Raw genomic sequence first — 13,607 nt, forward strand, 5'->3', positions numbered from 1 at the left:
ACAGAGATCCTGGGGGGGGCACAGAGATCCTGGGGGGGGCACAGAGATCCTGGGGGGGGGGCACAGAGATCCTGGGGGGGGCACAGAGATCCTGGGGGGGGCACAGAGATCCTGGGGGGGGCACAGAGATCCTGGGGGGGGCACAGAGATCCTGGGGGGGGCACAGAGATCCTGGGGGGGGCACAGAGATCCTGGGGGGGGCACAGAGATCCTGGGGGGGGCACAGAGATCCTGGGGGGGGCACAGAGATCCTGGGGGGGGGCACAGAGATCCTGGGGGGGGCACAGAGATCCTGGGGGGGGCACAGAGATCCTGGGGGGGGCACAGAGATCCTGGGGGGGGCACAGAGATCCTGGGGGGGGCACAGAGATCCTGGGGGGGGCACAGAGATCCTGGGGGGGGCACAGAGATCCTGGGGGGGGCACAGAGATCCTGGGGGGGGCACAGAGATCCTGGGGGGGGGCACAGAGATCCTGGGGGGGGCACAGAGATCCTGGGGGGCACAGAGATCCTGGGGGGGCACAGAGATCCTGGGGGGGGCACAGAGATCCTGGGGGGGGCACAGAGATCCTGGGGGGGGCACAGAGATCCTGGGGGGGCACATCAGCCCCTCTACTATCAGCCATGGTGGATGAATGGATGAGTGAGGAGGCACTGGCACCAATCACGAGGCCGGTTAGGGATGGCGGATGTAGCCAAGGGATCTCCCCCTATCCTACCTCTCCGGAGGGAACTTCTTCATGATTTGTTGCCGGAAGATCCAGTCCGGGGGCTGCGCTCACAAACTAGAGGAGAGAGAAAGCATAGAAGACATTAAAGGGGTACTCCGGGCAAATGACATAATTTAACACTCCACTTACAAAGGAAAGTTATATAACATTGCCATTTACACTTATTAGGACAGCTGTAATGTCAGTGGACCGCGCAAATTTTGATCTTAGTGTTTCCGTTTTTCCCTCCTCCCCTTCTAAGAGCTCCAGCACTCTCAGTTTTCTATCTACAGGCCATGTAAGTGCTTATTTGTTACAGGAATAGTTGTACTGTGTAATGGCGTCTCTCATTTCACCATAACATGTATGATGGAATCCCAAATATATTATTTATGAAGATATAAATTGGTGAAATCGCAAAAAAGAATGCAATATGGTAACGTTTGGGGGGTTCCTGTGTCTACGTAATGCACTATATGGTAACAGTGACATGACACTATTATTCTATAGGTCAGTCTGAACACAACCACATGCAGGTTACACAGATTCTCTAATGTTATATATTTTTTTTAAATGAAATCCTTTTTTTTGGCAATTAATTATAAATAAAATGGGCCTATTGTGACGCTCATAACGGTTTTATTTTTTCACCTACGGGGCTGTATGGGGCGTCATTTTTTCCGCCATGATCTCTAGTTTTTATTAATACCATATTTGTGAAGATCGGACGTTTTGATCACTTTTTATTAATTTTTTTTTTATATATAATGTAACATAAAATCGGTAATCCGCGCACTTTTTCCCCTCTTGTCGTGTACGCCGTTTACCGTTCGCAATAACGCCTGTTATATTTTAATAGATCGGACAATTACGCACGCTACGGTATATTATATGTTTATCTATTTATTTTTATATGTTTTATTTATATAATGGGAAAGGGGGGTGATTTAGACTTTTATTGGGGAGGGGTTTTGGGGTAGTGTGTTAGTGTTTTTAACTTTTTTACACATTTGAAGTCCCTTTGGGGGACTTTTACATAGATTAGTTTGATTTCTACACTGATGAATGCTATGCCATAGGCATAGCATTGATCAGTGTTATCGGCGATCTGCTCATTGAGCCTGACTGTGCAGGCTCAGTGTAGCAGATCGCCGATCAGACCGCACGGAGGCAGGTAAGAGACCTCCAGCGGCCCGTTTTACCGATCGGGACCCTCGCAGTCACACTGCGGGGGTCCCGATCGGTAAGTGACAGGGGACTCCCCCTGTCACTTACACTTAAACGCCGCGGTCGCGGCGTTTAAGGAGTTAATGACACGCGGCAGCGCGATCGCTGCAGCATGTCATTACCGGTGGGGTCCCGGCTGCTGATTGCAGCCGGCCCCCACCTCCTATGAAGCGCGCTCCGCTCCGGAGCACGCTTCATAGCAGGAGAAACACCCAGGGCGTACAGTTACGCCCTGGGTCGTCTAGGGGTTAAAGAAACAAAGTCCCACAGGAAGTTCTGTAATTCAGGAAGGAGGAAACACATCACGTCTCAATGCTGTTTCACAGGTGCCCGCCCCCCACACTCCTCCTCTGCCCGCCCCCCACACTCCTCCTCTGCCCCCCCCCCACACTCCTCCTGTGCCCGCCCCCCCCCCACACTGCTGCTGTGCCCGCCCCTCCCCCCCCCACTCCTCCTCCGCCCCCCCCCCACTCCTCCTCTGCCCCCCACACTCCTCCTCTGCCCGCCCCCCACACTCCTCCTGTGCCTGCCCCCCCCCCACACTTCTCCTGTGCCCGCCCCCCCCCCCCACTCCTCCTGTGCCCGCCCCTCCCCCCCACACTCCTCCTCCGCCCCCCCCCCCACTCCTCCTCCGCCCCCCCAGTCCTCCTCTGCCCCCCCCACTCCTCCTCCGCCCGCCCCTCCACACTCCTCCTGTGCCTGCCCCCCCCCCACACTCCTCCTGTGCCCGCCCCTCCCCACACTCCTCCTGTGCCCGCCCCTCCACACTCCTCCTCCGCCCCCCCCCACTCCTCCTCTGCCCCCCCCACTCCTCCTCTGCCCCCCCCACTCCTCCTCCACACTCCTCCTCTGCCCGCCCCTCCACACTCCTCCTCTGCCCGCCCCTCCACACTCCTCCTCTGCCCGCCCCTCCACACTCCTCCTGTGCCTGCCCCCCTCCACACTCCTCCTCCGCCCCCCCCCCACTCCTCCTCTGCCCCCCCCCACTCCTCCTCCACCTGCCCCTCCACACTCCTCCTGTGCCCGCCCCCCCCCACTCCTCCTCCGCCCGCCCCTCCACACTCCTCCTCCGCCCGCCCCTCCACACTCCTCCTCCGCCCGCCCCTCCACACTCCTCCTCCGCCCGCCCCTCCACACTCCTCCTGTGCCTGCCCCCCCCACACTCCTCCTGTGCCTGCCCCCCCACACTCCTCCTGTGCCCGCCCCTCCCCACACTCCTCCTCCGCCCCCCCCCACTCCTCCTCTGCCCCCCCCCCCACTCCTCCTCCGCCCGCCCCTCCACACTCCTCCTCTGCCCGCCCAGTTTTACAATACATACTATATTATCTGTCGGGCTCCCTCCTCTGCAGGATCTCAGTCTCCTCTGCTTCTCAGTCATCCTGGAGATCGGCAGCAGATGTCACAGATCTAATAGGAGGCATTTGGCACCCTTTCAATGCCAGATGCCTGCTAGGAGATCACTGGTGTCTGATGCTACAGGATTCTCCTCCAGAATGACTGAGAAGCAGAGGAGACCTCGGACACCAGATTCAGCTATAACTCATAGTCCAGCAGCTGACAGCAAGCAGCAACATCTTTCTGGAGCTGAAAGGGTTTGTTTCAATGCTCCCTGGAAGATCCTGGCCGAGTTCAAGCTCCTGAAAGATGTTGCTGCTTGTTCTCAGCTGCTGGACTAGAGTTATAGCTGAATCTGGTGTCTGAGGTCTCCTCTGCCTCTGAGTAATTGTGAAGGAGATCTGCAGCTGCTGGACTAGGTGTTATAGCTGAATCTGGTGTCCGAGGTCTCCTCTGCTTCTGAGTAATTGTGAAGGAGATCTGCAGCTGCTGGACTAGGTGTTATAGCTGAATCTGGTGCCCGAGGTCTCCTCTGCCTCTGAGTTATTGTGAAGGAGATCTGCAGCTGCTGGACTAGAGTTATAGCTGAATCTGGTGTCCGAGGTCTCCTCTGCCTCTGAGTAATTGTGAAGGAGATCTGCAGCTGCTGGACTAGGTGTTATAGCTGAATCTGGTGCCCGAGGTCTCCTCTGCCTCTAATTGTGAAGGAGATCTGCAGCTGCTGGACTAGGTGTTATAGCTGAATCTGGTGCCTGAGGTCTCCTCTGCTTCACAAGCACAATCACCATCATCAAGTATCAGCATGGCATGATGGTGGGGGTTGTATGTGTGCAAGCTGGAGTTGCACAGCTTCCAGAACTACTACCACCATCACTGTCTCTTGGAAAAGATGCTGGTAGTAATTTTTCAAGCTGTGTAACTCCAGGTTGCACAACCACAACCCTCAGCATCATGCCATATTAAAAGTAGACAATGGTGGCTGCAGTTTTTATTCACTGGACACCCAAATAAGGGGGCGGGGTTATCAGTATTTACCATTACTGCTTGTGTAGGGGACTAAGCTGTGCAGTGGGAGGGGAATAGATGGAGGGAGGCGGGGAATAGATGGAGGGAGGCGGGAATAGAGGAGCTAGGGATGGGGGCGGGGCTGTGGCCATGATTGTGGGTGGGAGGTTTACAGTGGCGGGCCAGGGAAGCAAGGCATTGTGGGGACTGTAGGAATATGCAGCACACAGACACTGGTCCAAACAGGAAGCTGGAGCTGTAATCAGCAGAGAGCAGTGCAGGGGGCAGCGAGAGCAGCCAGAGGGGGAAGAAATGTGACAGAGAGGAAGCCAGTAACCATCCCCAGTGTGTGAGGAGTTTAGATTTTACAGGGGGGGCCTGGAGTACTCCTTTAACCACAATGGAATTACAGTGCTCTCTGCTGCCACCTCTGTCCATGTCAGGAACTGTCCAGAACAGGAGAGGTTTTCTATGGGGATTTGCTGCTGCTCTGGACAGTTCCTGACATGGACAGAGGCGGCAGCAGAGAGCACTGTGTCAGACTGGAGAGAAAACAACACTTCCCGCAGGACATACAGCAGCTGATAAGTACTGGAAGACCGCAGATTTTGTTAACAGAAGTAAATTACAAATCTATATAACCTTCTGGCACCAGCTGATTTGAAAGAAAACATCTTTTGGTGACCAACCCCATTAATGGCCGCCGCAGCTCCTCCCACCACTAGATCATAGCTAGAATCCTGGACCTCCTCCCACCAACTCAACCGGCAACCATTATGTCTCACCTGCGTCCGTGCCATGCTGTCCATCCCGGGCTGGTCAGATGACTGGGCCGTTCCTGCCTCAGAACCTACAGGGGGCTGAGCCTCTTCTGGGACTGTCACAAAACAGAAGAGACGATGAAGGGGACAGAAACTGCACAACAGAGACCACCAAGGACCACAGACCCCCCCCCCCAGCACAGACCTCTTACTGGGGCTCCCTACATGATGCACAAATACAACGCTCATGAAGACCTGACAAAGCTGCTGCAGAACTACAACTCCCATGGGGGTCACACTATGAAGGAGCAGCACACACCTGCATTAGGAACAAAGAGATTTGCAGGGATCGGCATTGGGGCCAAAGGAGCGAAGAGATCGGCTGGTGGCGGCACAGAAGCTGCAGGTTTGTTGCCCCCGGGGTTTAACACATCCACATAGCGGGCCCGAGCTCCTCCTGGGAGAGGGAGAACAACACAAGTGAGTGCACAGGATCCGTCCGGGAGCCAAGTGATAAATCAGAAGCATGTGGGGCCACAGCCGCTGGCAGAGATCATAGGATGCACAGCTGTATGTATGGGGGGTCAGTGTCCTGCACCCTGATAACCCCCACAGTGCTGTATGTATGGGGGGTCAGTGTCCTGCACCCTGATAACCCCCACAGTGCTGCATATATGGGGGGGGGGGGTCTGTGTCCTGCACCCTGATAACCCCCACAGTGCTGCATGTATGGGGGGTCAGTGTCCTGCACCCTGATAACCCCCACAGTGCTGTATGTATGGGGGGTCAGTGTCCTGCACCCTGATAACCCCCACAGTGCTGTATGTATGGGGGGGGTCAGTGTCCTGCACCCTGATAACCCCCACACTGCTGCATGTATGGGGGGGTCAGTGTCCTGCACCCTGATAACCCCCACAGTGCTGCATGTATGGGGGGGGGGGGGGGTCAGTGTCCTGCACCCTGATAACCCCCACAGTGCTGCATGTATGGGGGGTCAGTGTCCTGCACCCTGATAACCCCCACAGTGCTGCATGTATGGGGGGTCAGTGTCCTGCACCCTGATAACCCCCACAGTGCTGTATGTATGGGGGGTCAGTGTCCTGCACCCTGATAACCCCCACAGTGTTGCATGTATGGGGGGTCAGTGTCCTGCACCCTGATAACCCCCACACTGCTGTATGTATGGGGGGTCAGTGTCCTGCACCCTGATAACCCCCACAGTGCTGCATGTATGGGGGGTCAGTGTCCTGCACCCTGATAACCCCCACAGTGTTGCATGTATGGGGGGTCAGTGTCCTGCACCCTGATAACCCCCACACTGCTGTATGTATGGGGGGGGGGTCAGTGTCCTGCACCCTGATAACCCCCACAGTGCTGTATGTATGGGGGGGTCAGTGTCCTGCACCCTGATAACCCCCACAGTGTTGCATGTATGGGGGGTCAGTGTCCTGCACCCTGATAACCCCCACACTGCTGTATGTATGGGGGGGGGGTCAGTGTCCTGCACCCTGATAACCCCCACAGTGTTGCATGTATGGGGGGTCAGTGTCCTGCACCCTGATAACCCCCACACTGCTGTATGTATGGGGGGGAGGGGTTAGTGTCCTGCACCCTGATAACCCCCACACTGCTGTATGTATGGGGGGGGGTGTCAGTGTCCTGCACCCTGATAACCCCCACACTGCTGTATGTATGGGGGGGGGGGGGGTCAGTGTCCTGCACCCTGATAACCCCCACAGTGCCGCATGTATGGGGGGTTAGTGTCCTGCACCCTGATAACCCCCACAGTGCTGTATGTATGGGGGGGTCAGTGTCCTGCACCCTGATAACCCCCACACTGCTGTATGTATGGGGGGGAGGGGTTAGTGTCCTACACCCTGATAACCCCCACACTGTTGTATGTATGGGGGGGGGTCAGTGTCCTGCACCCTGATAACCCCCACAGTGTTGCATGTATGGGGGGTCAGTGTTGTGCCCTGGCACATCCTCTATCATGGGTCTGCGGCGGCCGGTACGGCTCACAGGATGGGGGAGGGGGCACAAGTACCTGCTTTAATAGAGAACACATTGACTGAAGGATTGGGGGGAGCGCTTGGCATCCCTGGGCCTGTGGGAGCAGCCAGGGGTCTCTTGGGCATGCTGGATGGAGGAGGCGGCAGCGGCTTGTTCTGAAAAAAACAATGGGGACAAATGGGAAATGTGGCTGTGTGGTGAGGGGAGGCCGGTCCTGACAGCCGATACTCACATCCTCCCCCTCCGGCTCATCCAGGTTTATCCAGCGCTGTTTGGTCTCATCCCACACAATCTACAACAAGAACGACAGACTTCAGCAAGTGACCTGCCAGGCATCATACACAATGCAACATGCTGCTAGAGTGTAAGCTCTGCGGGCGAGAGAGGGACAAGACCGGAAAATAATAAGGAAAAGCTGCTCAGCAAAACCCTGATGAAGGCGGAGCTCCCCCAGAGGTTCTCACCAACGCCTTATACAATGTGGACGTCACATACCGGACAGCCCCCGATACCAAGGGACCATGGCTGCTCTGGGCACACGGCATGTGGAGGGCGGTCACACAGCACAGCCAGTATGAGACCGGACAGGACACAATTGTCTGATGACACGGATACCAAGGGACAATGGCGGCTGTGGGAACACTGTGTGACACAGCCTGCGGAGGGCGGTCACACAGCACAGCCAGTATAAGAGAGTAGACCGGACAGGACACAATTGTCTGATGACACGGATACCAGGAGAGAGACAATGGCGGCTCTGGGCACACTGTGTGACGCGGCCTGCGGAGGGGATGGAGAGACGGGCACACAGCACAGCCAGTATAAGACCGGACAGGACACAATCGTCTGATGATACGGATACCAGGAGACAATGGCGGCTCTGGGCACACGGCCTGCGGAGGGCGGTCACACAGCACAGCCAGTATAAGACCGGACAGGACACAATTGTCTGATGACCCGGATACCAGGAGACCATGGTGGCTCTGGGCACATTGTGTAACAAAGCCTGCAGGGGGATGGAGAGACGGGGACACAGCACACCCAGTATGAGTAGACCGGACAGGACACAATTTTCTGATGGCCGGGATCAGAGCTGGAGTGCGGTGCGGATTCTATATCAGGTGTGATCATCTGCATCCAATGTGACTGGGCTCTCCCCACCTCCGCCCGGAGTCCGGTCACAGGTAACATTTGGTCCCCACAGCAGAGGGTTAGCCCCTAATACAGTGTGATGTGCGGTGGGGGAGGGCCGGCCAGGATTAGGGATACTGTTCCGGGAAAAGGAGACAGAGACAGCCGGAGAGGGAACAGAAAGCCGAGAAGCCGCCGCTCAGCGCCATCATCCTTACAGACTTATTCCTGTCATCTGGCAGGTGAGCTTCATTCTTCCCTTTCCTCATCAGCCAGCCAAACCAACTTCTACCGCTCTGGGGTGAAGAGAGACAAGTGTGAGGAGTGAGTGCCGAGCCGCACTGCATGGAGAGTACAGAGAGAGCAGCACATAGCCCGGACCCCCAGAGCCCCCCAGCCATACTGTACGCAGCTCCCCCGCAATCCCTCACCTGACCCCCCCCCCCACACACACACACACACAGATCTACATGTCACAGCCTACATGTATACACCGCTCCGCTATACCGATCCACACCGCTCCGCTATACCGATCCACACCGCTCCGCTATACCGATCCACACCGCTCCGCTATACCGATCCACACCGCTCCGCTATACCGATCCACACCGCTCCGCTATACCGATCCACACCGCTCCGCTATACCGATCCACACCGCTCCGCTATACCGATCCACACCGCTCCGCTATACCGATCCACACCGCTCCGCTATACCGATCCACACCGCTCCGCTATACCGATCCACACCGCTCCGCTATACCGATCCACACCGCTCCGCTATACCGATCCACACCGCTCCGCTATACCGATCCACACCGCTCCGCTATACCAATATACACCACTCCGCTATACCAATCCACACAGCTTCGCTATACTGATCCACACAGCTCCGCTATACTGAGGCCTGGCCGCCTATATGTATACACAGCTCCGCTATATTGGGGCCTGGCCGCCTATATGTATACACAGTTCCGCTATACTGAGGCCTGGCCGCCTATAGATGTACACAGCTCCGCTATACTGAGGCATGGCCGCCTATATATACAGCTCCGCTATACTGAGGCCTGGCCGCCTACATGTATACACAGCTCCGCTATACTGAGGCCTGGCCGCCTACATGTATACACAGCTCCGCTATACTGAGGCATGGCCGCCTATATACACAGCTCCGCTATACTGAGGCATGGCCGCCTATAGGTATACACAGCTCCGCTATACTGAGGCCTGGCCGCCTACATGTATACACAGCTCCGCTATACTGAGGCCTGGCCGCCTACATGTATACACAGCTCCGCTATACTGAGGCCTGGCCGCCTACATGTTTACACAGCCCCGCTATACTGAGGCCTGGCCGCCTACATGTATACACAGCTCCGCTATACTGAGGCCTGGCCGCCTACATGTATACACAGCTCCGCTATACTGAGGCCTGGCCGCCTACATGTTTACACAGCCCCGCTATACTGAGGCCTGGCCGCTTACCCCTTGTGTAGCATTGACCTTTCCTTCTTTATTGGGCTCCGGCTTCTTCATTTCAGGGATAGGAGGCGGTGATGGCTGCAGACTGACAGAACTCCTCCGGGTGGAGCCTACAGAATGGGTGGAGGACTCTGAGGTGGTGCGGGTCCGTCTCTGCACAGAAGACATGACATAGTGAGGAGAGAACAGGAGGGGGCGCTCTACAATAGAAGAGGGGCAGAGGGTGGCTCACCATATGAGACGACGACTGAGACACTGTCCTGGACCTGGTCCCTGGACCCTAGAAGAGCAGCAATGGTTACTGACAGCAGCAGCAATAGATGAACGTTAACACACAGCAGATCTGTTGCTGACATTTCTGCTCCTCTTCCAATCACTCAGAAGATAAATGATCAATGGCAGAAATAATGGCAACCAATCAGCTGAGTGTGACCATGCCCAAGACCTTTCATATGCTGCATTGGACTATACAGGGTTACGCAGTGCTACCTACCATTTTCGCCATTTCACCATAGAAGTCAAAGCCAGTGTCATGGAAGGTGGTTTTGGTGGGCGAGTTTGTTGGGGGTCTCTGTAAAGCTTGAGAAAGAAATAGAGAGGAGTGAGGCATGATTCACAGCATTTCCTCCATCACACAGTAGAGGGGGCCGTCCCCCCGACACCTGGGCCAGTGGTGGGACGAGGCCCCCCCCCCCCCCCACACACACACCTGGGCCAGCGGTGTCACGGCTGCTCCCACACCCCCCCCCCCCCCCCCCCCCCGACACCTGGGCCAGCGGTGTCACGGCCGCTCCCCTCCCCCCGACACCTGGGCCAGCGGTGTCACGGCCGCTTCCCCGCCGCCCCCCCCCCCCCCCCCCCCCCCCCCGACACCTGGGCCAGCGGTGTCACAGCCGCTTCCCCGCCGCCCCCCCCCCCCCCCCCCCGACACCTGGGCCAGCGGTGTCACGGCCGCTACCTATTAGTCTGGGAAGAAGAAGGGCTAAGCGGTCTGCCATGATTTTTGTTAGGATTTTTAAGTCTTGATTGATTAAAGAAATTGGACGATCTGATTCAGGAGAAATAGGATCCTTGCCTTGTTTGTGAATAACAGTGACATATGCCATGTCACCGGAAGGGAGCATACATTTATCCTGGATCATGTGGCGATAAACAGATTGAAGGGTGGGAGCCTGGTTATATACAACATTCGCAGTGTTATACAGAGCCTGGTTATATACAACATTGGCAGTGTTATATACAGAGCCTGGTTATAAACAACATTGGCAGTGTTATATACAGAGCCTGGTTATAAACAACACTGTCAGTGTTATATACAGCCAGGTTATATGCAACATTGGCAGTGTTATATACAGCCAGGTTATATGCAACATTAGCAGTGTTATACAGTATACAGCCTGGTGTGCAACATTAGCAGTGTTATACTGAGCCTGGTTATATACAACATTGGCAGTGTTATATACAGCCTGCTTATATACAACATTGGCAGTGTTAGTGGAGGTCCTGTAGTATATAGTTGGTGGAGGTCTTGTATACCTGTAGTGTATAGTTCTGGAGTCCCGTATACCTGTAGTATAATTCTGGGGTCCTGTGTACCTGTAGTGTAAAGTTTGCTCCCCCCTCCCAGCCAACTGCAGACCATAAGAGTGTGTGTGCCGAAAACCTGCAGCTTATAATAATAAGTGCATACGTCCTGTATACCTGTAGTATATAGTTGGTGGAGGTCCTGTATACCTGTAGTGTATAGTTCTGGGGTCCCGTATACCTGTAGTGTAAAGTTTGTAACCCCCCCCCCACCCCGCCGACTGCAGACCATAAGAGTGTGTGTGCAGAAAACCTGCAGCTTATAATAAGTGCATACACAATCCTGCATCATCATAATCTGGCCCTCTTAGGCACTACCTTTCATCCTTGGTGAGGACAACACAGAAGAGGTTTCAATACTCTTTGTCTCCCCCCCCCCCCCTTTCAGGTTGCCCCCATACTGTATACCCCCCCCCTTTCAGGTAGCCCCCATACTGTATACACACCCCCGCCCTGCAGGTAGGCCCCGTACTGTATACCCCCCCTTTGCAGGTACTCCTATACTGTATACACTTCCTCCCTGCAGGTAGCCCCCATATTGTATACACTCGCACCTGCAGGTAGCCCCCGTACTGTATACCCCCCATTGCAGGCAGCCCCCATACTGTATACACCCCCACCCCTTGCAGGTAGCCCCCATACTGTATACACCCCCCATCCCTTGCAGGTAGCCCCCATACTGTATACACCCCCCATCCCTTGCAGGTAGCCCCCATACTGTATACACTTCCCCCCCCTTGCAGGTAGCCCCCATACTGTATACACTTCCCCCCCCTTGCAGGTAGCCCCTATACTGTATACACTTCCCCCCCCCTTGCAGGTAGCCCCCGTACAGTATACACCCCCCCTTGCAGGTAGCCCCCGTACTGTATACACCCCCCACCCCTTGCAGGTAGCCCCCATACTGTATACACCTCCCATCCTTGCAGGTCCCCTCTGTACCGTATACACCCCCCCTTGCAGGTAGCCCCCGTACTGTATACACCCCCCCCCTTTGCAGGTACTCCTATACTGTATACACTTCCTTCCTGCAGGTAGCCCCCATATTGTAAACACTCCCCCCCGCAGGTAGCTCCCATACTGTATACACCCCCCACCCCTCGCAGGTAGCCCCCCTTGCTGTATACACCCCCCACACCCCTTGCAGGTAGCCCCCATACTCTATACACCCCTCCTGCAGGTAGTCCCTATACTGCCGCTGCGAGTTTGTCAGCAGACCGCCCTGTTAACCCCCCGCCGCCAGAGCGTATACATCACCTGGCTTCGGGGATTCCTGGCACGCCCCGCTCGGACAATCAGTGCGCTGCCCCGCCGCAGCGCACGGATTGGCTGAACAGGATGTGAAGACACATGAGTCCCGAAGGAAGCCAGAGCGGGGAGCAGGTGATGTATACGCTCCGGCGGCAGGGGTTAACGGGGCGGGCTGCTGACAAACTCGCAGCGGGATGTCCAGCAGCGGGAGTACAGGGCAGCGATCCGCAGCGGGTCTTGCCCAGTGTGTTTGTACCCTTACAGTATTTATTTCTGTGGATCTGTTGTAAGGCACCCGCCCTAGCAACCAGATTCCAGCTCCCTGTGAAAATGAAAGTAGTAATCCTATTGGTTGCTAAGGCTCCCAACTGTCATTACTGCTGGAGAGCTGATGCGCTAATTATATCACCTGTGTGTGCAGTGTGGAGATTTTCCCATTCATCTCTATGGGGCGCTCTTTCCCTTCCCCCTCCTCTCCTGTACATCTGACGGGGACGGGATCTTCGCTCTAACCTCCCCGGGCACCCAATGTATCTGTGTGCCAAATATGGGGTCAAACGGTTCAGGCGATTGGAAGTCTATGGGGGACAGACAGACAGACTTACATTTTTATGATATAGATCACAGCTTTTACAAAACTTCTGCCAAGGACCCCAGGATCAGGAAGCTGTAATACAGTATAGGACCACCACATGGTATAGGGAACCCAGAGCTGGAGGATCTGGAAGCTGTATAGAGGAGCGGTGTATATCTTTATATAGGAGTTGTGTATACATGTAGGCGGCCAGGCCTCAGTATAGAGGAGCTGTGTATATCTATAGGCGGCCAGGCCTCAGTATAGAGGAGCTGTATATATCTACAGGCGGCCAGGCCTCAGTATAGAGGAGCTTTGTATATCTATAGGCGGCCAGGCCTCAGTATAGAGGAGCTGTATATATCTACAGGCGGCAGGCCTCAGTATAGCGGAGCTGTGTATATCTATAGGCGGCCAGGCCTCAGTATAGCGGAGCTGTGTATATCTATAGGCGGCCAGGCCTCAGTATAGAGGAGCTGTATATATCTATAGGCGGCCAGGCCTCAGTACAGAGGAGCTTTGTATATCTATAGGCGG

General features: G+C 55.5%; 1 protein-coding gene across 5 annotated transcripts in view; it reads right to left on the reverse strand.

The window, feature by feature from the left end:
• SEC16A (SEC16 homolog A, endoplasmic reticulum export factor) overlaps positions 1-13,607 on the reverse strand; it is a 50,518-nt gene that overhangs the window by 9,928 nt on the left and 26,983 nt on the right. For 4 of the 5 annotated variants that reach the window (XM_069943296.1, XM_069943295.1, XM_069943293.1 and 1 more), the window contains 9 exons: positions 10,155-10,240; positions 9,894-9,941; positions 9,665-9,814; positions 8,401-8,478; positions 7,284-7,343; positions 7,086-7,206; positions 5,358-5,495; positions 5,063-5,154; positions 720-785 (listed from right to left, as the gene is read on the reverse strand). In XM_069943296.1, the coding sequence (XP_069799397.1) occupies positions 720-785; positions 5,063-5,154; positions 5,358-5,495; positions 7,086-7,206; positions 7,284-7,343; positions 8,401-8,478; positions 9,665-9,814; positions 9,894-9,941; positions 10,155-10,240 (839 nt within the window). The remainder of the gene's footprint in view (positions 1-719; positions 786-5,062; positions 5,155-5,357; positions 5,496-7,085; positions 7,207-7,283; positions 7,344-8,400; positions 8,479-9,664; positions 9,815-9,893; positions 9,942-10,154; positions 10,241-13,607) is intronic. The other variant, XM_069943294.1, reaches the window with a different exon arrangement.

This window comes from Dendropsophus ebraccatus, chromosome 10 (genome assembly GCF_027789765.1).
Source record: "Dendropsophus ebraccatus isolate aDenEbr1 chromosome 10, aDenEbr1.pat, whole genome shotgun sequence".
Taxonomy (NCBI): Eukaryota; Metazoa; Chordata; class Amphibia; order Anura; family Hylidae; genus Dendropsophus; species Dendropsophus ebraccatus.